A 22,460-nucleotide genomic window follows, 5' to 3' on the forward strand; every position below is an offset into this window, starting at 1 on the left:
TCACGAAGAGAAATTCCACCTAGAGTTTATTAGCGTGTGTCTTGGGAATGGACAGTGCATTGTCTTTGTAATGTCTCTCTGGACACCAAGAAGACATTTGAACATTTGAAAGTGCTGAGCTACTAACAAACTTTTCAGTGGGAACTAGACAATCTCGCTGATGCTATACCCATACACATATACAGACTGTCTTTGTTTCATACCATGATCTTTGGGACAATGTGAAGAATTACAGATTTAATTAACGTAATAAAATATATAATATAGTATATCTGGAGACATGTTCCAACTTCAGTCAGAACGTGATCATGCGAATAGATTCCCTACCTTTTTCCATTAATTTATACTCAAGAGATTTTTACCATGCACACAAACTTTGGCAAACATAGCAGATCTACAAGCTCACAATGCATCACAATGCGATGCGTTGTGAGCTTGTACGTCAGCTGATTTTGGCTTATGTTCACCCCGGTATATGAATGCTGCATTGTGGTTAAATGGTTAAGTGGCAAGGTGCATACCTGCAGTCCTGGCCTGTTCCAGTTCATTTTCCCATAGCCTCAGTTGATTGGCTCATTTGATTGGCTCATTTGAGTGGATTGCTGTCAAGCCAATCAAGCAAAGCTATGAGAAAATGGGAACAGGAAATGGGTGTGCCACCTCCTGGAAACGGCCAGTTTTATGCATAGAGCCAATTGCATTCACTGATTCACTCCCCGTCTTTTGCTGTTGGGCAGAAACCATACCTGCATATTTGGACTTTTGATGTCTGTTGATTTTTATAAATATTTAACCAATGAAAAATATTAACAAAAGATTGCGACAAAAAAAAATGACTCATTGAAACACGGGTTAGTTTTGTCCATTTCCTGAAAAGTAAGGGTTTTGGACGTACAAGGTTTTCCACGCGATAAGCGACGGCATATTTCAAATATTGCACAAAAGCCGACACGAGACGATGCAACACAAGCATGATTGTACAGTTAGTTAAGAGCATATGGGAGTTCACACAATAAGGCATTGCTTTAATGAAAAAGAACAAAAAATAAAAAAGAATAATGTCCAGACATACGATTCACAGTTTTAATCCTTTAGCTTAGCTAGAGATCGCGGCGACAACGCCCTGTGTACTGACTGTGGCAGTCACGTCGACACAGCAGCAACAATGCAACCAGTGTGACCACGACAAGACTAAAGGCTAATTCAAATTCCGTCGAGCGACAAAGAAAAGAAAAAAAGAAACTACGTTTGGACAGAAAACGGTCGGACAGGCGACAACGAACAGCCTTAAAATATCGCTGTTCGGTTCAGACATCATATCATGCGGCAAGGAAACCCATAACTCCAAGAGTGTACATAAGGAACCAAAACGGACCTGTATGGCTCTTGGAGTTACACACCGGTCAGTTTATGCTTTGAACGACTATAGAGTCGACCGACACGTCCCGCGGCGAAAGTGGCGTCAAAAACGATAAGAAAAACTATGGTCATGGAAGCCTCACGCGACGAGGTATAAATCTGCCTTAAAATGTCGCTGTTCGGTTTGGACATCATAAATATGCAGGACAGAGTAGTTGATATGTAACGATGGAAAAAAAAAACTATTCCTGGGCAAAATGCGACATGGGAGTTTCGCTCCTCGAAAATGAGGAAATGGGTGAACCGAGGAAATGGAACTGATTCGAACAATCCTAAGTTATACTCGGTTGTACCAGTGTCCCTGGTCCCAGAAATAGCAGATCTATAAACTCGCAACACTAGCTGCGATGGAGCCTGTTATTTCCGGCATGTTGACACCGCCGTTGGATGAGGTCTAAATCGTGTTTAGGCGGTGTCATCCGCACCTTCGGTTTGAAGGTGTTTACGAGGTTGATCCAACCATGATCACTCTAACAAGCACAGTTCGAAAAGGTGAAAGAAATTGGGAAAGAATTACATAAAGTACATAATGTCAACACAATATCGTAGACATTTTTTCAATTTGATCATATTATTCAAGAACTTTGACTTATTATCTAAAATCAAGATCATTGAATCAATCCAACAAACAAAGAAAAAACTAAAATTATAAAAAAAAAGAAAAGAAAAAGAAAACAAGAAAGCCAAAAAGGGCCAGCTGTCCTTGTGTATAATGCTGCTAATATAGCCTATTTACAATGATCTATTGTTACAAAAGAAATTAGACTGCTTTCACTAATAAGCTGATATGTTCTGGCCGTGTTATCAAAGAAGAGTAAAACAAGGAAAGAAAACAAAGGGAATTAGTAATTAATTGTGCTTTTTAACCCACAAATCCACTTCGCTAAAGTGGGACAGTTTCAAGAGGCACCACTTGAGAAGTGCGTTACACCAGTCAATAGGAATCTCTAAAGCTATAACAAGGACTGAAAATACAAATAGTAAATATAGTGTATTTATATTATTTATAAAGTTGATACAATTCCTGTTGTTCGCGTCCATGTCCCGGGGGTATCTTAAAAAATATCTTTTGCCGCGGCATTAAGCCTCTGGAACGCGGCGGAGCGGTCCTCGTGTGACAACGTGCAAAGCCCTTATGTTGCTCTAAAGAGAGGAAAAGTACATAATGTCTTTGCAATAGTTGATCCTAATAGTTTTGCGTCGGCCCAGAATTCTGGATGACATGGGAGGAGGAGGCTTGCGCTACGAAGCAGAGAGAGTCTCGAACGTGGAGGGGTTCAAAAGAGACGAGCTGAGCGCCCCCCGCCTCGGAGACTTGCAAAACCTTTCTGCCGATTCCTCGTCGCGGCGTCTTGAGTGTCGGTCCGTCTGTCTGTCACAGAGGATTCGCTTTTGTCCACAAGCCGACCGGGGGGGGTGTGGGGGTGGTGTTAAACAGTTACCTCGTTCTTGCTGCCAGTGCGGTAGTTCCCGTGGTGGTCCCCGCCGTGGTGGTCCCCATGGTGGTGTCCCGGGATGTAGTTGAGGTCCACCGTGTGCGTTCGCCGCGCGCCAAACGCCTGCCTCTTGTTGGCGCCGCTGCCACCGCCGCCGCCCTGGTGGTGGTGGTTGACCTGCAGCATGTGCCTCGGGGAGGCGGGGGTGGGGTGAGAGTGCATCTTGGCCATCTTGTGGCGGTCCGCCTTGGGCGTGGTGGGTGCCATCAGCATGTCGGCGGTCGACATGGCGCGCAGCATGTTGGCCTTCTTCTCGCGGAACTTGTCGCGCCGCATGGCGGGCGACAGCAGCGGGTCCTGCGAGCGGAGGCGGTCCGTCGAGAGCAGCAGCTCCTCCGAGAGGTGGCGGCTGCTGCCGTAGGCGGCCGCCGCCATGCCGCCGTACGAGGAGAGGCCGTAGTGGTTGTTGCGGTCGCCGCCGCCGCCGCCGCCGCCGCCACCGCCACCGCCACCGCCGCTTCGGCGTGGCGTCCGCGGCGGGGACCGGAGGACGTCCTGGGACATGGCCCGCTGGACGCGCGGGCGCCGCTGCTGCTTCTGCTGCTGCGGCTGCGTCTCGTCCCGGCTCTCGCGGCGGTGCGCCTGCGCCTGCGTCTCGTCACGGCTCTCGCGGCGGTGCTGGTGCTGGTGGTGGTGCTGGGGCGAGGCGGCGTTCAGCTTCACCATGTGCGTGGCGCCCTGGAAGTCGCGGTGGTGGTGCTTCCTGCCGCCATAGTAATCGTCAGCGTTCTTGTCGCCTTGAGGGAGAAAGAGAGAGAGAGAGAACGAACGGACGGACGTAAAAGAGAATAAGGGAGAGAGAGAAATATCATGAGATACTGTATAGGGCAAGGTTATGTACTGTATATTGGTAGGCTACTGTATTCTCCATTTCTTGGTTTAAAATGAGTTGAGGGTTAGGGGTGAAGGTGAGCAAGCTAACTGTGTGTACGCACGTGTGTCTGTGCGGCCGTGAGTGAGCGCGGTGTGTGCGAGTGACTGCTTCCACACAGAACTGCGATCAGAAACATGTAATCAACAGCTTGGTGAAATTAACGTGTGTATATGTGTATGTGGATTGAATAGACAGATGGTCATTCTTTTTTGTTTAGATCAATATTTCTATGCATTTGATGTACTGTACTGATGTTGATGTATTACCTTGCTTATTGTAAGTCACTCTGGATCAAGCGTGTCTGCTAAATGCCTACATTATAAATTATAATTGTAAATTGTGTGTTGTGTATTTGTATTGTATGCAATGTTTGAGAGAGAGAGAGAGAGAGAGAGAGAGAGAGAGAGAGAGAGAGACACACACACACACACACACACACACACACACACACACACACACACACACACACACACACACACACACACACACACACACACACATAAAAAGACACACTCGCAGGTGACTATGTGAATATTCTATAGTATAGAATAAACAAATATACTAATGTATAATAATCTACATACATTAGACTGCCATGGGTGATGTGCATGACTACAACATTGAATCCCCAGTGTTAACGTCTCCATTCTAGTCGCTTTCCACTTGCTCACTCTGGGAGTTAAATGGTAATGGCGTTATGACATGACGTTATTATTGTGTGTAATAAAACAGTTATTAGCCCATTTGGACACACGCGCCAGTGTCAATCACAAGTCCTATTTAAGCCATTCAGACATGGAACGCAAATCTGTGTCGCTTTAGATTTAAAACCCTTTTAACCATTATTTTATGCTTTAACTACTGAAAAATATAATATAATAAATATAATAATAAAAATATAATTTTGAAAAATCTATAAAAGGTGTGCAAGTTTTTGAATATATTGACCCGATATAATATTTATTTTAAATCCTTCTTCTAAATCAGTAGTTCTCAAACTTTTTTCATGTCAAGGACCCCCAAAATGACATGTGTTTGGCCCGCGGACCCCCATCTCAAAATATCTTATTCCAGGGACTCCTCCAGAAGAAGAAATTTGAGTTACAAAAGATTACTTTGAAAATATTTGAAAACGATTTTTCAAAAATTGCAGATGTACAAGCTTGCAGTGCGGCACTCGGTGCCGTGCTGTGAATTTGTAGATCTGCTATTTTTCAATAGCTTAAGAGTATAATATAATTCCATGTCTTAATGCAGGGGTCTTCAACAGGGGGTTACAACAGAGTTACTGCAGGGGGTCCTCCAAATCTTTGAGTGATAGAAACTTTTTTTTCTCCTTTTTTATATTAACCACTTGAACCATAGGGAGCTTTGGTGTAGAGGGGGAAAAGAGCAGACTAAGTACAGAGTGAAAGGTCAAGTTTATTAAGTATTGACTGTTCAAGTGGTTTAAAATCTGAAAACACAAATTGACATAAATCCAAAATACACTGATGATTGTGCTGTCGAACGATGAAACTATATGGAATCTCTGAAAAGGTTGTGGGGGTCCCTGCTTCATCTCTCTCTCAACTAAGGGGTCCTTGGCCTGAAAACGTTGAAGACTCCTGTCTTAGTGGGTTAAGTGCCACTGCACCCTCTTCCATTCCATCCTATATCTGTGCCTTCATCCCCTGCTAGAAAGTAGGTTGCCCTTCATTATAGCAAGCAGAGGACAATCAGTGCCGCCGCAACAATTCAGCTGCAACCGGTGGCGTTAACCCTCCGTCTATTTCTTCCTGCTACGCAATCCATCCATCCATCCATCCAATCTTGGCTTAGGCGTGAAGTCATTACCCGCAATGTGTTCACCGCAAAGCAGTGGTGCAACGCGACTAAGTAGACGTAATCAAGTGCCGTACTTAGGTTCAATTTTGAGGCAAACATTGTACTTTTTACTCCACTGTTACTCCATTATTTGGAGAAAAAAGTTACTAGTTACTCTGTAGATTTAGATTGAATTGAAAATAACCAATCTAAAAGTGAGCATGTATGTGCTATTTTCCAAAGCTTTATTTTATTTTATTTTATTTTATTTTATTTTAGACATTTACATTTTGAAAACGTGTGAAATATGACATTATGCATAATGTGTACTTTTACCTTTTGGTGCTGTGTAACTGTAAGTACATCTTGATCGCCAGTATACTTTTACACATTTACTCAGGTCATTTTTTAAATAAAGGTATTTTACTCGTAACAGAGAGTATTTTCTTCATTGTGGTAATGCTACTTTTACTCAAGTAACAAACGTGAAATCCTCCTTCAGTTGGTGCCGCATTCACCTCCCAGGAATCAGGCTAGAGCTTGTTTTTATTTGGGGCGGAGTTCACCGGCGCGGACAGGGAAAACCGAACGCTTCGGCACCCTGGAAAGTGCTCTGATTAACTGTTATGGGCCGAGGGGGGGGGGGGGATGCTGTGGCCTCGGGGCCCACTTAATTACTTCGGGACACAGAGGTCGAAACGTCCATATTAGGAATCATGCCGCCGCGCTTCTGGTCGGCGGAGAGGGAGCAGTGGCGGACAGTAATTCCGCCACTGTTTTCACTTGTGTATATCGTTGATGTTGCGCAGAAATTATCTCCATATTCAAACTTTTTTTGTGTTATTTCCTAAATCACTAAAGCATCAAAGGTAGCAGATCCACAACGGCATTTTGAGCTTTAAGATCTGGTACTTTTGCTGAGAGGTTTTGGTTACTTCTGGTTACTGTATGACTTTGACTCACGAAGCACTTTGACATTGATATTTCAAAGGCAAATATTGTACTTTTGACTTTACATTCACACTACATTTCTAGGAAAACCCATTTTGGGAGAGGCAACCAGAAAGATCACAAAGTCTCATTCCACTGACATCTACTGAGAATAGTTGTACTGCTCATGCTGAAGATGAAACAATAACTTCTGACGTAGTTGCTGCTCAAGATGAAACGAGATCTGCTTGTGGATCTGCAAATTTCACTACTAGTGATATTCATTTTCAAAATACCTGGAAAGTCTTAGCATGCGGGGGTAAATGTCAAAATATGACTACGGCAATGCATTGATATTAAAAATGTACTTTGTACCTTTGAATCCTTTTTTTTGTGTACTCCAGTACTTCAACTCAAGTACAAATTGACAGTTTGACATTGACATATTTAGGCCTAATTTGACTCACAAGTACTAACCTCGTGTCACCAGCCTTTCTGCCGCGGGGGAAAGCCTGGTATTTGTGAATAATAAACGATTATTAGCCAAAAGAAACGATGCAATCCTACCAATTTTAAACTAGGGGAATCATTTTGGAGGTGGTTTCCAGCCGTCTGATGGCGCAAAGTTACCGGATCGGAAAACCCCAAAATGTGATTGATCCCAGGCTATGTAATGAAGTACTGGGGCGTTGAGTACTTTGGAGAGGGATTGATGCAGCCTTGTTTGTGTCAGGACAGAGTGCTTGTGCGATGCAAAGCTTCCCTGGGAGGAAGAGGAAGGTCACTCCATTGTCCCTCCATAAGGGATGGGGTTTGTCCCCCCACCACCCACCGAGCCGATTACTAATGAAGGAGGCTTTGGCCGGTGGCTATATTATACTCCGCTCTGGCGTCCTGCTTTTCAGGGTCGTCAGACAGAAGATGACGCCACTCAATGGTGGTAAATGTCAAACCACACACACTCAAGCGTCGGCTTTTGGACCTGCAGAAAGTATAGCTCCTCCACAACTAGGCCAGTCTCAAGGATGTCCTTTTTCTGGGAGATTCGCGTGGGGACTTTGGGGGGTGACTCTCGACTCGGACCACAAAATGTGAGGCACCGCGGCTCCTCCCCCCAGAGGGTCCGTGTTTAGTCACGCCATCAGGTGTGAAAACCCGCACCAAAACACAGAAGTTGACCGCTATTTATATCTTATTTTATCGTCACTGTCGGGCGGAAACCTCTAATCTCCATATTTAAACTTTCCTCGTAAATCAATGCCCTACTTGATCACACTACAGCGTCAGGCAAACGCATCAAGCTTGAAACGCGGCACATAGAGGTGCGTTTTGAGCTTGGCAATCAGCTGTTTTTGGTATTTTTGAAATTGAATCCTGAAAAGTAACAGTTTTGGACAGGTTTCTGCCATGACAGAGACGACATATCATGCTATACAGTGTCACTGAGCTTGAGTTAAATCCACAAGAGGGTGATTACTCATACTGAAGGCCATGTTAACTATTTAAAAGGAAAGGGGGGGCTTTGATGGGGTCGCCCCAAAAAATCTGTCATAATATTGGGTCGTGCTAGAAAAAAGTTTGAGAGTCCCTGGTTTCTATTTTTATTTGTCACCAACATTGTCAATATATTTAGTCAGATTTTTTGTCATCATACAGTAGCTTAGTTTTTACTAAGTGCTCGTCAGTGAAAACATTTAGTCGTGAACATTTTTCATCATAGTCAACAAAATGAATACTGCTCTGGTCTAGAGATTTTAAGTGGTTAATGTTCTATGTGAAGCGTATTCCATTGCCTTGTTGAAATGTGCCATTATACAAATAAACCTGCCATGCTTGCTGCTTTTATCCCTGTATATAAAACTGTCAGGACTTCGGCACTTAATGAACTGTCTCTAAATAGCTGGGGTCCTCGCTGGCCCTTCTGGACTATAAGAACAGCGGTTTGGAGTCCCTGTATGATTGAAAGGGGTGAAAAAAGGGACCACGCATGTCTTTGAACCAGGCTCATTTTCTGCACTGCAGGCAAAAACATGTAATAAAAGAAACACAGCCACAATTAGCTGGAAGGGCTGTGGAGGGACCCACACCGACACGTGACATGGAGCCACAAACAACGTGGGCCGGTCACTCACCGCGCCTAATTAGGAAGTAGGAGGAGGATGTAAAAGTTGTACTGTAATATCACAATATTGGTAAAGTAAAGGTCCTATATTTAACTCTACAAACTACAAAACGATTGAAAATGGTTCAGAACCTTTCGAAAATAGCTGATCTAAATCTAGTAACTTGTACCTACTGTTCTCAAATAGATGTAAAAACAGAACAGGACAATATTGGCCTCTGAGATGTAGAGCAGTGAAATTTGCACAATACTTGAGTTAAATTGTCTCGGGTGGAAACCTCATATATCCAAAATTGTTACATTTCAGGATTCAAATCCAAAAGCATCAGCAAAGAAGCAGATCCACAAGCTGAAAACGCGACGCGAATCTGCTACCTTTGATGCTTTTTTGGGACGCTATAGTGAGATCAAGTAAGTGTTTTTTACGACAAAAACACAGCCATTTAGGCCTGAACGCAAATCTGTGTCTTTTAATATTTTTAACACGATTCTATAAATCTCTTCTAAATCCTTCTTCGAAATCATTGGTTCTCAATTTTTTTTTTTCAAGGACCCCCAAAATGACGTGTATTTGGCTGCGGACCCCCATCTCAAAATATGTTGTTCCAGGGACCATCCAGAAGCAAATGTTTGAGTTACAAATGCCAGCTTTTAAATTCTAGGTCTAAATGGGTTAAAACATGGAGATGAGAGGTTTATGCTCGACACTGGGTTCCTTCCTTACTACACCATGGGAACCATGAAGAATGCGTGCCGCTCGCTCACGACTCCTAATTAAAGCCTGGCTCCCCCCCCACTCTCCCACTCTCCCAGATTAGATTGGATGCGGTCGGTACATTCATGGGTCAGTTATTGATCCCAGCAGGCATCCAGGAGGGAGGGAGGGAGGGAGGGAGCCCACTGTAATCACATAATGCAACAAACACGTTGTGAAAGTTGTGAAACATCAATTATAAGGTGATCTGTGTGTGTGTGTGTGTGTGTGTGTGTGTGTGTGTGTGTGTGTGTGTGTGTGTGTGTGTGTGTGCGTGCGTGTGCGTGTGTGTGTGAGAACGTACCCTCTCAGAGTTCAATTACAATAATGCTATAACACTGCAATGACTGATGTGTTGTAACACTGTTATCACTCTATTACACTGTGATGGCATTTCTGAGAATGTACACGGAGAGATGAAGGGCACACCGGTGAAATCCTTATGGCTCCATGGCTACCTGCATGTGGCTAAGTGCAATTAGTCAAGTACTGTAGGGCAGTGGTTCTCAACCTTTTCAGACTGGGACCCCCCAAAATAATCATATTTTAACTGGGAACACCCCCCCCCCCCCCCCCCCCCCACCACCACCACCCTGACGAACACTATAGAGTTGTAACACATTTTGTGTAACACGGTTCTATTGTGAAAATAGCAGAATAGCATGTAGTCCTCAAATTCTCACTTTAGAAATGTGCAGATACCCTCTTGTACACCCTCAGATACCCTATTATCCCTCAAAGCAGTCTCCACCTTTATACGTATTGTACCACGTGCAACATTGAAATAGATTATAGCGTAGTTTTCAATTGAAACATCTAAAAGAAAAAACTAATTGGGTGAAAAGGAGATCGATAGAAAACTGACAATTATATTAGGGATGGGCAATTATTTTGTGTTTATCCTCAAAAGGGCTTTTGTGATGATGAAGGCTGCAGATTATCAGTGTTTTTTGGGGATGCTTTAAAAATGTCAACAAGTTGGAACACAAGTGGGCAAAAAATACTACATTCATTCCGTTTCACAGGAACAACGCATCCCTAGTTTTGGTATAAAGAGGCATTTCTTTTTCAAATTCAGTGTTTGTTTTATACCTTTTTCAGAATGGACAGTTATTATACATATATATTTCTAATACAGAATGAGATCACATCACCAGTGGTTTATATCGGTTATCGGCCATTACAGCAATTAATTACAGTATATCGTCGTTGTCGGGTAGAAACCTTGAATCTCCAAGTTTCAAATGTGTACGTTCTTGCGCAAAGTAAAGCCATGCTTCATCATACAAGGCTGTCGCACAAAAGTAGTGAAAACAGCAGATCAACAAGCACACAACGCCTCGCGGTGCGAGGCGTTGTGTGCTTGTAGATCGGCTGTTTTCACTAGTTGAAATCATTTTTAAAATGATAAATGCAAACCGAACGGTTTTGGATATACAAGGTTTTCACCCGACAACGACGATATCGGATATCGATATCGGCCAGGAATGTCATATCGTCCATCCCTAAATTATATTTTTCTTTGGTAATCGTACGGTCAGCCTTAATGAAATGATGGAAACGTCTGCATTGCCATGCGGGATGCTCCTCCTGGAGGTGTGATTGTGGCACAAGTTGGTTTGAGGGGAGAACAACACAGCCGGTGCACTTTAGTGGGGAAGAGATTTCTGCACACGCGGCAAATTGCTTTGTTGGACAAATCCTGCAGGGTTTTGGTATTGTTGAAACCCTCTGTAACTCAATGTGATTGATCTGAGGTGAGGCTCCTGTGTGGCTCCCGGCAAAGATAAGAGAGCAAAACCCTCCCGTGGATAAGGGAGGGGGGACAGTGATTGCGTTCCTTTTTTTGTTTTTGTTTTTTGTTTTTAGTGCAGTCAGTGCTTCTCAAATAGGGCCATGGGACCCCCAAGAGTCCTTGAGGGGGTTCCAGAGGGTCCCCGGAAAAATGAGTAAATATCATAAACAGTTTAACCGTTATTTTATACTTTGGCAATACAAATAAAAAAAATAAATTGCCATGCTACATTGCTTTTTTTTCTTTCTTTTTTTACTGAGACACATAATAAATGTAGACATTTTAAACACAAATCTTCTCTTCTGGTGGTCCCTCTCAAGAACAGATTCCGAGCTGCACAGCAGAGGGCACTGTTATTTTCTTTTTCTATTTTCTTTTCTTTTATTTAATTTTATTTTTTGCAGATGGGTTCCCAAATTGCTTTCGTATTAATCACGGCGTGCACGTGTCAGGGATGCATGGATCAAAAGCTGCTCACTGTGGTATAAAAGCACCCTTTTCCAGTGGTGTAAAGGAACTAAAGCCCCTGATACACATAGCAATTCTTTCATCAATATCAACCAGCAACGACCCTATGTCCATTGGCAGCGTCATTGGATAAATCTTTTTTGTGCCTTCACGGGTGCAAGACACCAGTCATGCTGCACCTTATCAACAGGCATGAATGACTTTTCCCCTTTAGAAAGGTATGGCAACTGCCATACCTTGCCATACCCAATTGACGCCTCTGGTCGTTGCTGGTTGAAATTGATGAAGAAACTGCTACGTGTATCAGGGGCTTAAGTTCAGTACATGTAGGCCTAAACAAGTACCGTACTTTTTTGATCTATTTGTAATTTACTTGAGTATTTCCAATATCCGATACGTTTACGTCTGCTCCACTACATCTCAGAGGCGAATATTGTACTTTTACTGCACTACAATTTTTGAAATATTTAGTTGCCAAAATACATTTTTGTCAACAATATCAACTGTAGATTTAGTCGACTAAAATCTAACAATATTTAGTTGATTAAACTAAACTAAAAATAACACTTTTCAGATGACTAAAATATCATTAAAACTAAAATAGATTCCATTCAAAAGACTAAAACTAAACCACAATGAGAGATAGAGGTAATAACAGTAGGGAAGAATGGGCTTCATGCCGAGTTCCACATTGAAAACAAAATGAAAAAAGTGAAATTATATACAATGTATGCTTTATATAGTTTCACTTTTTAAATGTGTTGCATCAAAACGCAAAGCAGACAAGACAAACAAACAAACAACCAGCACAACCACATTCTTCCTGCTGCAACCGACGGAACATTCCAGAAGGAAGGGACAAGTGGGCAACAAGAGACATGCAGACCAATCGCAAAGTTCGCAGAGCGGGCAAGCGGCCAATCCCAAAGTTTCACAGAGTGCTGCGAGGCGTGCGAGCGTCACGGAAAGGAGCACGAGGACGAGAGAGAGAGAGGGGACGACCGTCATTAGGATAATAACGGAATCCAAGTTTGCGTTGCTGAGACATTAGAGCAGCCACCTTGCAGCCGTATCAGCGGTCCGCATCGCCGGAGTAAACGGCGGTTAATGCATCATTAGCGGACATTAACGACGCGGCATGGGCCGCAAATGGGAACCAAATTGCACGCCGATTAGGATGTCAGTCAAGCGGCCCGATGTATGGATGCTGTGTGGTGTGTGGTCTTGCATTGTGATGAGTTACTCAACTCCAGTGGTGGAAAGTGACTAAGTACGTTATACTCGATTACTGTACTTAAAGTACAAAGCAGCCTTTGTCAAGTCCCGCCCATTGTCCTGCCCCTCTCCACACCCATTGGTTGCTGTGTCTTGGAGGGACATACAGTGGGACATTCCATCCACTGCCATGTTAATTCAGTTGCTTCATATTGTTATTCTGTGTGCTCAATTCTAATTTCAAACTTTGTTTCAGTCAATTGGAGCTGCTCAGTGGCAGCATAGTGAATCAGCATGCCTTTAAATGTTTTTATTTCTCAAAAAATTATGTTTTAGCTAATTCAACATAAAAAAGGCGGAACCAGGGCGGGACAAGGCAGATAGAGCCTGCTGGTTGGTCAGTCAGGGACCAACCAGGAGCCTAACAAAGGGTGAATTATGAGGTACTTTTGCTTCACTGGAGTATTTCCAAAAGGGAGCGTGTCGATATTGCGACATAACATTTTGTTCGACGTTCCATTTGCTCGACGCAGGTGAATGTTAACCTGGTGAAATGCTAACCTGCTGATGCTGGTGAATGCTAACATGGTGAATGTTAACCACTATGCCTAAACCCAAACCCTAACGCTTATAACCTCAGTAAAACTATGCCTAAACCTAACCCTAAAACTAACCCTAACCCTAACCTTATAACCTCAGTAAAACTATGCCTAAACCTAACCCTAAAACCTAACCCTAACCTTATAACCTCAGTAAAACTATGCCTAAACCTAACCCTAAAACCTAACCCTAACCTTATAACCTCAGTAAAACTATGCCTAAACCTAACCCTAAAACCTAACCCTTAAGCTGGTTGCACACTGCACTGCGTTTTCTCGTTGCGTTTTGGAAATCCGAAATCCTCGAAAGCATATTTCGAGGATTATACAAGCATATTTCGAGGATATACAAGAAGATAGAGAGGAGAGAGAGAGAGAGCAAAGGACCCAGTGGCGACACTTGCGAAAATCTGAAAACAAAATCAACCCTGGTCCGAAAATAAATACGAAACGGGCGGCAGTGTGCAAACGTGATTGACATAAAGTGAGGTTGATTTTTTTTATTTACGCGCTCCGAAATTCACCCCGATATTCGACACCGAAAAACGCAGCAGTGTGCAAAGACCTTTAGACGAAATATTTAAAACATAGCCAAATTTCAATACTTTTACTTCGACTCCACTACATCTCAGAGTCAAGTGTTGTACTTTTACTTTACGCTACAAATGATTTGAAAACCAATACTTTTGTACTTTGTCGTTTAAGTAAATTTGTAATTCCTGGGACTTTTATCGTAAAATAGTATTTTTATATTGACACTTGTACTTTTTCCACCACTGGATTTTTATTTGTGTGTTGCCAGCGTTCCAAGCGGGAGGCAAGGATACGGTTCAAATGTACTTGTTCCCTACGTTTCACTGACAGGCTTGGTTCTATGCTTAACATAATTGTTATAAATATTTTCGTGAAAGTCTATGAGGAAATGAATGGGAGATTTTTTAAGTGACACCAGTAAACCACGCTCACTGCGATGCTCTAGCACAGGGGTTTTCAAAGTGGGTGACGGGGAACCCTGGGGTGCCGTGATGGCAGTCCAGGGGTGCCGCAAGATAATTTGATAATATTTGGAATTTGTTTGGACAAAAATATTTAGTATCATTTTAAACTTGAAGTATAAAGTTATTTTCAGTCAGTTCTAACCAAAATGGCTATTATCTCAACATTTTCCTCGCAACATAATCACGAAAATAGCGTCACTGTCGGGCAGAAACCTCTAATCTCCAAGTTTCAAATGTGTACGTCTTGTGGTAAAGTAAAGCCTTGCTTCATCATACAAGACTGTCGCACAAAGTACATTTTATAGATGGTACATTTTATAGATGATAAATACAAAACAAACGGTTTTGGACATACAAGGTTTCCACCCGACAACAACGATATGCTAAAAAAGGTTTGGGAACCCCTGCTCTAGCATTTGTTGCTTTTTTGATTGTGGAATTTCCTGAAATTAGTGGCTTCAAAAACAGGTCTGTGAGAAACCAGTGGAGGTGACGTCAAGGCTCCTTCCGTTCCATCCATTCCTTTTTTTGCAGGTTCCCGGGGCAAGCAATCAAGCAAAAATAAAAGAATAAAAAAATCAAATAGGCCGGCGGATGTAATGTACAAGATGGTAGCACCTACTTAATCGGTGGAGAGATGAGGAGCAGTATTTACTTAGTTCAGGCTTCATGGCCAGCTCGTAGGAGGGCGGCAGGTGGCTGAGGTTCTGGAAGGAGCGCGACAGGGACAGGTCGTACGGCTCGCCCCCAGTCCTGTACGGCTCCGTGGCTGCCGTCAGGATGTTGTGGTGAGGTCTCTCTACCGGAGAGAGAGGGGGAGAGAGAGAGGGGGAGGGAGAGATAGAGGGAGAAGGAGAGAGAGGGAGGGAGAGAGAGAGAGAGAGAGGGAGAGGGAGAGGGAGAGAGATAGAGAGAGGGAGAGAGAGGGAGAGGGAGAGAGAGGGAGAGAGGGAGAGAGGGAGAGGGAGAGAGAGGGAGAGGGAGAGGAAGAGAGAGGGAGAGGGAGAGGGAGAGAGAGAGGGAGAGGGAGAGAGAGGGAGAGGGAGAGGGAGAGGGAGAGAGAGGGAGAGGGAGAGGGAGAGGGAGAGGGAGAGAGAGGGAGAGGGAGAGGGAGAGGGAGAGAGAGGGAGAGGGAGAGGGAGAGGGAGAGGGAGAGAGGGAGAGAGAGGGAGAGGGAGAGAGATGGGGAGAGTGTGAATTTGATGCAGTGCAGTACAATTAGCCTACTATTGTAGACTGCTGTTTCCCAAACAGTGGGTCAGGGACCATTTGTGGGTCGGGGACACATTTGTATGGGTCCCTTATTTATTTATTTTTAGTGTCCTACATTTTGTTTTTAATTATTATTATTTCAAAACATTTAAAAAAAATTAAAAAAACATGAGGCTTAACCTTTCATGAACGAAAAACAAATTTAAAGATTTTTCTTTTGCAATTTCATGAAGAAATGAAATAAAGATCAGAGAAATGAGATAAATTAGAAAACAAACGGTTAAGAAGTAGTTAAAATAGCCCATCTACAACGTGTTGTGTTCTTGTAGAGCTGCTATTTTCACTAGTTTGGGGCAAATATCTATCTTTCTATCTCTCTTTTGAGTCTCGACCTGGAAAGTTTGGGAACCACTAGTCCACAATCAGTCGATTAGAGCGGTGCTTCTCAACCTTTTCAGGCAGTGACCCCCAAAATATTTTAATTGGGGAGTTGAGCCATTACATTTCATATAACACGTTCTATTGTGAAAATAGCAGATTTACATGCTCACAACTCCTCGCAACGCATCTAGATCTACTATTTTCACAATTTCTGCCTTTAATATTTGAAAATTTGGCCAATGTCCTTCAATTGTCACTTTAGAAATGTGCATGTACACTCAAACGTTATGTATGGTCTGTTTACAGTTGAGAGAGAAAACAATGTTGCACATTAAGTTAACGATCTGGGGTCTCTCGAATGTTTATTATAATTTTATTTATTTTTTGTGAGGCGCTGTACACAATGTACGCATGTAGATCTGCTATTATCCACAATATTTATCTGTGGAACTGTAATGACTCAACTCCTACAATTCCAAGTGCCTCTTTTCAGGTTGAGGGAGTCCCCAGTTCAAACGTGATTATTTTGGGGCCTTGAAAAGATCGAGAACCACTGGATTAGACAAGCGGATTAGAATTTCGAGGACCCCCATGAATTTGAATTGTACTACTTTAGAATTCCCCTACAGTCCCCTAACAGCTTGCCCCCTGAGAGTCAAACAACGTACTCCATCAGCGAGCTACAAAGAAGTGGCATCCTCTTTCCCCCGCCCCCATCCCTCCATTTTTTCTGGAAATATATATTTGGCTATGGAATTTATTATATTGATAACCACTGTTCACTAGTAAGAGACCACACCTCTGCTCAAGTTTAAAAGATTTTTTGGAACAATAATTATGAATGGATGGAATGAATGATGGAATGAATGATAAGGATGAGGAATGAATGATATGAATGATATGAATGAATGATGAGGATGAGGAACCCAGGTAGGGCGAGACTCAGGGTGGGGGCGTAGTCTCTGGAGAGGACGGCCATCGATGCTCACTCGGGGAGCGGTCGTCTCTGCTCCGACACTGCCCCCCCTGGATTCCTATAGAAAATAGAGACAGTAGGAGGAAGAGCGAGAATCGAGGAGGAAGGAGGAGGTTGGGGTGGAGGAGGAGGATGTTTGTTCTGTAGTGGAGCAGAACCATAGAGTTATAAGAAGAATAGAGAGGACACCAGATATCCCCGCCCGTCCACTTGCATATGGGGCAGCATAGCTTAGGGGTAGAGAAACCGATATTAGAGCACAAAGGATTACCGAAAGGTTCCCAGTTCGAATCCGGGCTCCCCCTGAGTTAATGTCGAAGAGTCCTTGAGCAAGACTCTGAACCCCTGGTTGCTCCCGGTGTGCAGGAGTGTGCCTAGCATGGTTTCCTCTGCCATTGGTGTATGAATGTGTGTGTGAATGGGTGAATGTAATGCACAATCTCTGTAAAGCGCCTCGGATAAAAGCGCTATATAAATGCACCATTTACCATTTACCATTTGCATTGAGTTGCTCACCCAGCGCATGAGGCGTTTTCACCCCTTCTTCCGGGTAGTAAAACCGTGACGTAGTGGGGCCACTGTGACGCATTTCTCGTCAGTTTGTGTTCATGGACGCGCTGGGGCTCCAATTCATGAACAAGCACTTCCGCTATGAACGCCAATACAAAGAAGCCTAGATGCGCGTTCATGTTAGTGGCCCCAACTGCAGTACCTCAAAACGGCCCCCATGTCCATTGCGCTTCAGTGCTCACCCAGGGTTCTGGGGGCTTGAGCAGAACAGACAAGCCAGTTGAGAGAACGCAGGTGTATTTATACTGTGGTGATTGCACCAGGGATTTTGTTAACCCTTTTTTTTATTGAAGAAGTTATTAGAACAGTTTGCAATAGAAAAAAAGTACAGTTTCATCACTGGTACAAGGTCAACTAAAAGGAGATCCTAGAAAGCCGAGGCTTATTTCCACAGGAACCACACTGTAAGGGGTAGACCACCCATTTTCAATATTGAACTATGTCATTAATGTACCTTAGAGGAGTTGTGTGGAAATAGAAAAAAAGTTCACGCTCTTCTGTGTTGCCTAGAACTGGAGGATTGATTTGGGGGTTTGTATTGTAAAGTACAACTTGATGACATCACACATTGTACTTTACAATACAAACCCCAAAATCAATCTTCCAGTTCTAGGCAACACAGAAGGGGGGGAACCTTTTTTCTATTTCCACACAACTCCTCTAAGGTATATTAACTCTCCCAACGCTTTGAACGTTCACGTTCGCCCGATTTCGCAAGACCTCTCCGCCAATACGGCGCTCGTTCGGTTCGTTCGTCTGATGACTGTAAGCTGATGAGGGGTCGCGCGGCCGTTTACTGTAAACACATTTTCCGCGGTGATGGTGTAAAAAATCCATTATGCGTTAGATCAACGGAGAACAATTCACTTCCTTGTTGATTTCCTCTGGCTGTAAGGCTCTGTGGCCAGTGACTGGTCTTCTTCTTCTTCAACACATAACAGGCAAATTCACATTCATTCTTGCATGACGCCGCCCTCTGCTGCCTGGCAGACCAAAGTGCACTATTGCACAACCAAAAAAAATAAAAATAAATAAATAAATGTCCGTCTGTCTATCTACTATAACGTCGCAAAGGTAAGCCGCTTTTTGATGGCACCAGACCCAATAAATAAATAAATAATCTGGCAGTAGGAGAGTTAATGACATAGTTCAATATTGAAAATGGGTGGTCTCCCCCTTTAAGTATCTCATATAATTGGCTGTGGTGAGTGGAGGCAGCTGTAGTGCCTACAGGTGATTGTGAATGGGGAGTGGCAAGTGAGTGAAGGCTGTGTGGTACATTGAGTGGCTGAGATAAGCAGAGGGTGGCCTCCACTCCCGAACTTAAGTTGTTAACACAACTCTCATTATTAGAACACAGACGCAAGCGACACACTGAGAAGAGTTTGTACACTGAGGGTCCTGGCTGGAGGATGCACGCACGGCACCCAGAAGAATGAGGCTCTATACCTCTGGTATTTTGAGATGTGTGCAGTTGGACATCATGACCCAAAGGGCAGCGATATTGAGGAAAAACTATGGGGTCACCTATATCCTTCAGTCCCATTCAAAGCTGTTCCCAGAACGACTGGTGTCTCCAGTGACATGGCCGTCACTGGGACATTTATTCTGCATTTAGGTCTTACTGCAGGTCACTGTATGTGGAACGCACAGTCACAGAAGGTGTGGGGGTGCAGAGGTGATTATGCTTTAACTGTTAAAAAATAGCAGATCTACAAGCTCACAGCGCGGCACCAAGTGCCGCGCTGTGAGCTGCATCAAGTGCTGCACCAAGTGCTGCACCAAGTGTCGTGCTGCGAGCTTGTAGATCAGCTATTTTTGAAAGATTTGTGCAAGTCTTTGAATATTTTTGCCCCGATTCTATAAATGTCTTCTAAATCCTTCCTCTAAATCAGTGGTTCTCAAATGTCAAGGACCCCCAAAATTACATGTATTTGGCCGCGGACCCCCATCTCAAAATATGTTGTTCCAGGGACCACCCAGAAGCAAATAGCTGAGTTACAAATGTTCGCTTTTAAAAATATATATTCAAAGACGATCACGATTTTTCAAAAATAGCAGATCTACAAGCTCGCAGCACGACACTCGGTGCCGTGCTGTGAGCTTGTATATCTGGTATTTTTCAATAGTTAAAGCATTAAACAATTCTAGGCCTAAATGGGTTAAAACATGGTTGGGAGACTCCTGCGGGAAGCAGGACCGGGCCACAGAACGCAGTGTGGACGGGGCGGCGTTCGCAGTGCAGTGGGAGGAAAGACGGGAGTTCGTTTAAGTGTCGTTGCTCTTTTATTTCCGAGATATTTTATCCAACAGAAGTTCCCACAGTGTTTTTGGGTTGAAACATACCACATGTGTACAGAAAGAAATGGGCATAACGCCTGAAAACAGCTACATCTACGAGCTTACAGTTTAAATTAAGTCTAGTTTAGGTCTCCATATGGACATGTTATGTTTTCCACGTCCACCCACCACGTCCACCGTCCACCGATTATTTTATAATCGATTGAATTGATTCGTTTCATTAACTGTTGGACGGGAAAAGAAATGGACGGAAGATCGGCCAGCCTTGACCCCCAGTGTACAAGCGCACTGTGTCACTCGACACATGTACAATTGCGCTGTGTCACTCTACAACAAAAACAACAACAACACCAATTCACAAAACATGTACAATTGCGCTGTGTCACTAGTCTACAACAACAACAATAACAACACCAATTCACAACACATGTTCAATTGTGCTGTGTTACTCTATAACAACAGCTTATATGCACAACACATGTACAATCGTACGGTGTCACTCTATAAAAAGCAACATTTATTCACAACACATGGAAGCGGAAAACATGAGAGAGTGAGAAGAACAGATACACATACACACACCAAGGTGTTGCTATGTGTATTACTTACCCTCATGTCTCATTTGTCTGTGGGCTAACCAATCAGAGAGAGAGGATCAATGACATGCACGCATGCACACACGCACGCCACGCATGCGCACGCACAGTGGTGGAAAGCGACTAAGTACTGCATTTACTCGAGTACGATACTTAAGTAAGATTTGGGGGTACTTTTTCAAAATTGTACCTAATTAGGATACAGTACTTGGGTAAATATACTCTCCCACACTAGAACATCCACTGTTACTTGCATTCAAAGGGTTATAGCACACACACACACACACACACACACACACACACACACACACACACACACACACACACGCACACACGCACACACGCGCACACATACACAGTTGGAGTTTATACATATTTTTATATAGTTTTACGTCCGCCTCATATATATATATATATATATATATAGGCATGAAAATTGGCATGAAAACGTTTGCGAGCTAGACGTACTGTGTGTCTACCGAGAGAGAGAGAGAGAGAAAAAGAGAACACACACTGAGTGCTCCTCTCTCCTTTCATAGAAAATTACATTTGGATCAAACAGATTCAGGTTCTGGTGACAGTAATTGGTTTTTCAATAACCATGCAAACCACGCTCAGATGATCCCTTGATTATCACACTTTTTATTCGAGTTTTTCTATTCCTTCCCTCGGGGGCCTGCTTTATCTGCATCTCTGGGTCTGATCTGTGGTGGCTAAGTACAGAGTCAAGTACTGTACTTTAGTACAATTTAAACCATTCAGAACGGGTACACAGTTTTTTGGAGAGAAAAAAAATATGTTTCTATGTCAGCAATCTGGCCAGCCATCGTCAAAGAAAAGGTCCTTTTCACTTAACTGGAGCTCAGTTAGTCTGTTCTTGAGAGACTACTATGTCAGTGGTTCTCAAACTTTTTCATGTGAAGGACCCCCAGAATTATATGTATTTGACCACGGACCCCCCATCTCAAAATATTTAGTTCCAGGGACCATCCCGAAGCAAAATTTGAGTTACAAATGTTCGCCTTAAAAATACATATATTCAAAGATTTGCACATATTTTTCAAAAATAGCAGATCTACAAGCTTGCAGCGCGGCACTCGGTGCCGCGCTGTGAGCTTGTATATCTGCTATTTTTCAATAGTTAAAGCATTCAATAATTCTTGGCCTAAATGGTTTAAGGTACTTTTACTTTACTTGATCGTTTCCATTTTTCAATACTTAATCGATTTTAGAGGCACAAATGTATTTATTTTACTCCCCTAAAATAGTTTGACAGCTCGAGTTACAATAGTTACATTGCAGATTATACAACCAATTCAATCAACAAGCTCACAACGCATTGTGAGCTTGTAGATCTGCTATTTTTTTTTTGAAAGATTTCGAAAAAACACGAGTGCTTTTACTTTATTACGTATTACACTGGCTAACGCTGATACTTTTGTAAAACATTACTTGAGCATTTTTAGTTGTAACTGCATATGGTTATATTGCGGTATACCGGTAGATACTTTAATTTAATAATACTAATAATAATAATATCACTGGTTTTAATTTCCCGTTGTGATGAATACTTTTGTCCTTGGCTATTCTAAATGGTCTATAATTACATTCAGATAATATCTAGGAAACAGCATCTTATTGGCTGGCTTCCCACTTGTACACGGCTCAGATATCGCCCCTGAGGTATTACTTTACTTGAGTATTTCCAATTTCCAATACCTTTACCTTTACTACATCTTGGACCAAAATATTGTACTTTTACTTCACTACATTTATATTAGTTACTGTGCAGCTATTCATTATAATATACTAAAACATACGTTAAAACCACTGTAGCCCTATTTTATACCCAGACAATTTGAAAATAGCCAATCTAGAAGCTCACAACTGCTGTGAGCTTGTAGATTTGCTATTTTCAAACATTTTTGTACATTTTTGTACTTTTACT

At 42.9% G+C, this 22,460-nt stretch overlaps 1 protein-coding gene across 1 annotated transcript in view; it reads right to left on the reverse strand.

The window, feature by feature from the left end:
- Nucleotides 1–2,849: 2,849 nt before the first annotated feature.
- LOC308282668 (shisa family member 6) overlaps nt 2,850–22,460 on the reverse strand; it is a gene marked incomplete at both ends in the record, with an annotated part of 142,659 nt that continues 123,048 nt past the window's right edge. The window contains 3 exons of the mRNA XM_080723057.1: nt 2,850–3,652; nt 15,099–15,275; nt 20,526–20,549. Coding sequence (XP_080579183.1) covers nt 2,850–3,652; nt 15,099–15,275; nt 20,526–20,549 — 1,004 coding nt within the window. The remainder of the gene's footprint in view (nt 3,653–15,098; nt 15,276–20,525; nt 20,550–22,460) is intronic.

This window comes from Nannobrachium achirus (genome assembly GCF_963921795.1).
Source record: "Nannobrachium achirus genome assembly, chromosome: 4".
NCBI lineage: Eukaryota > Metazoa > Chordata > Actinopteri > Myctophiformes > Myctophidae > Nannobrachium > Nannobrachium achirus.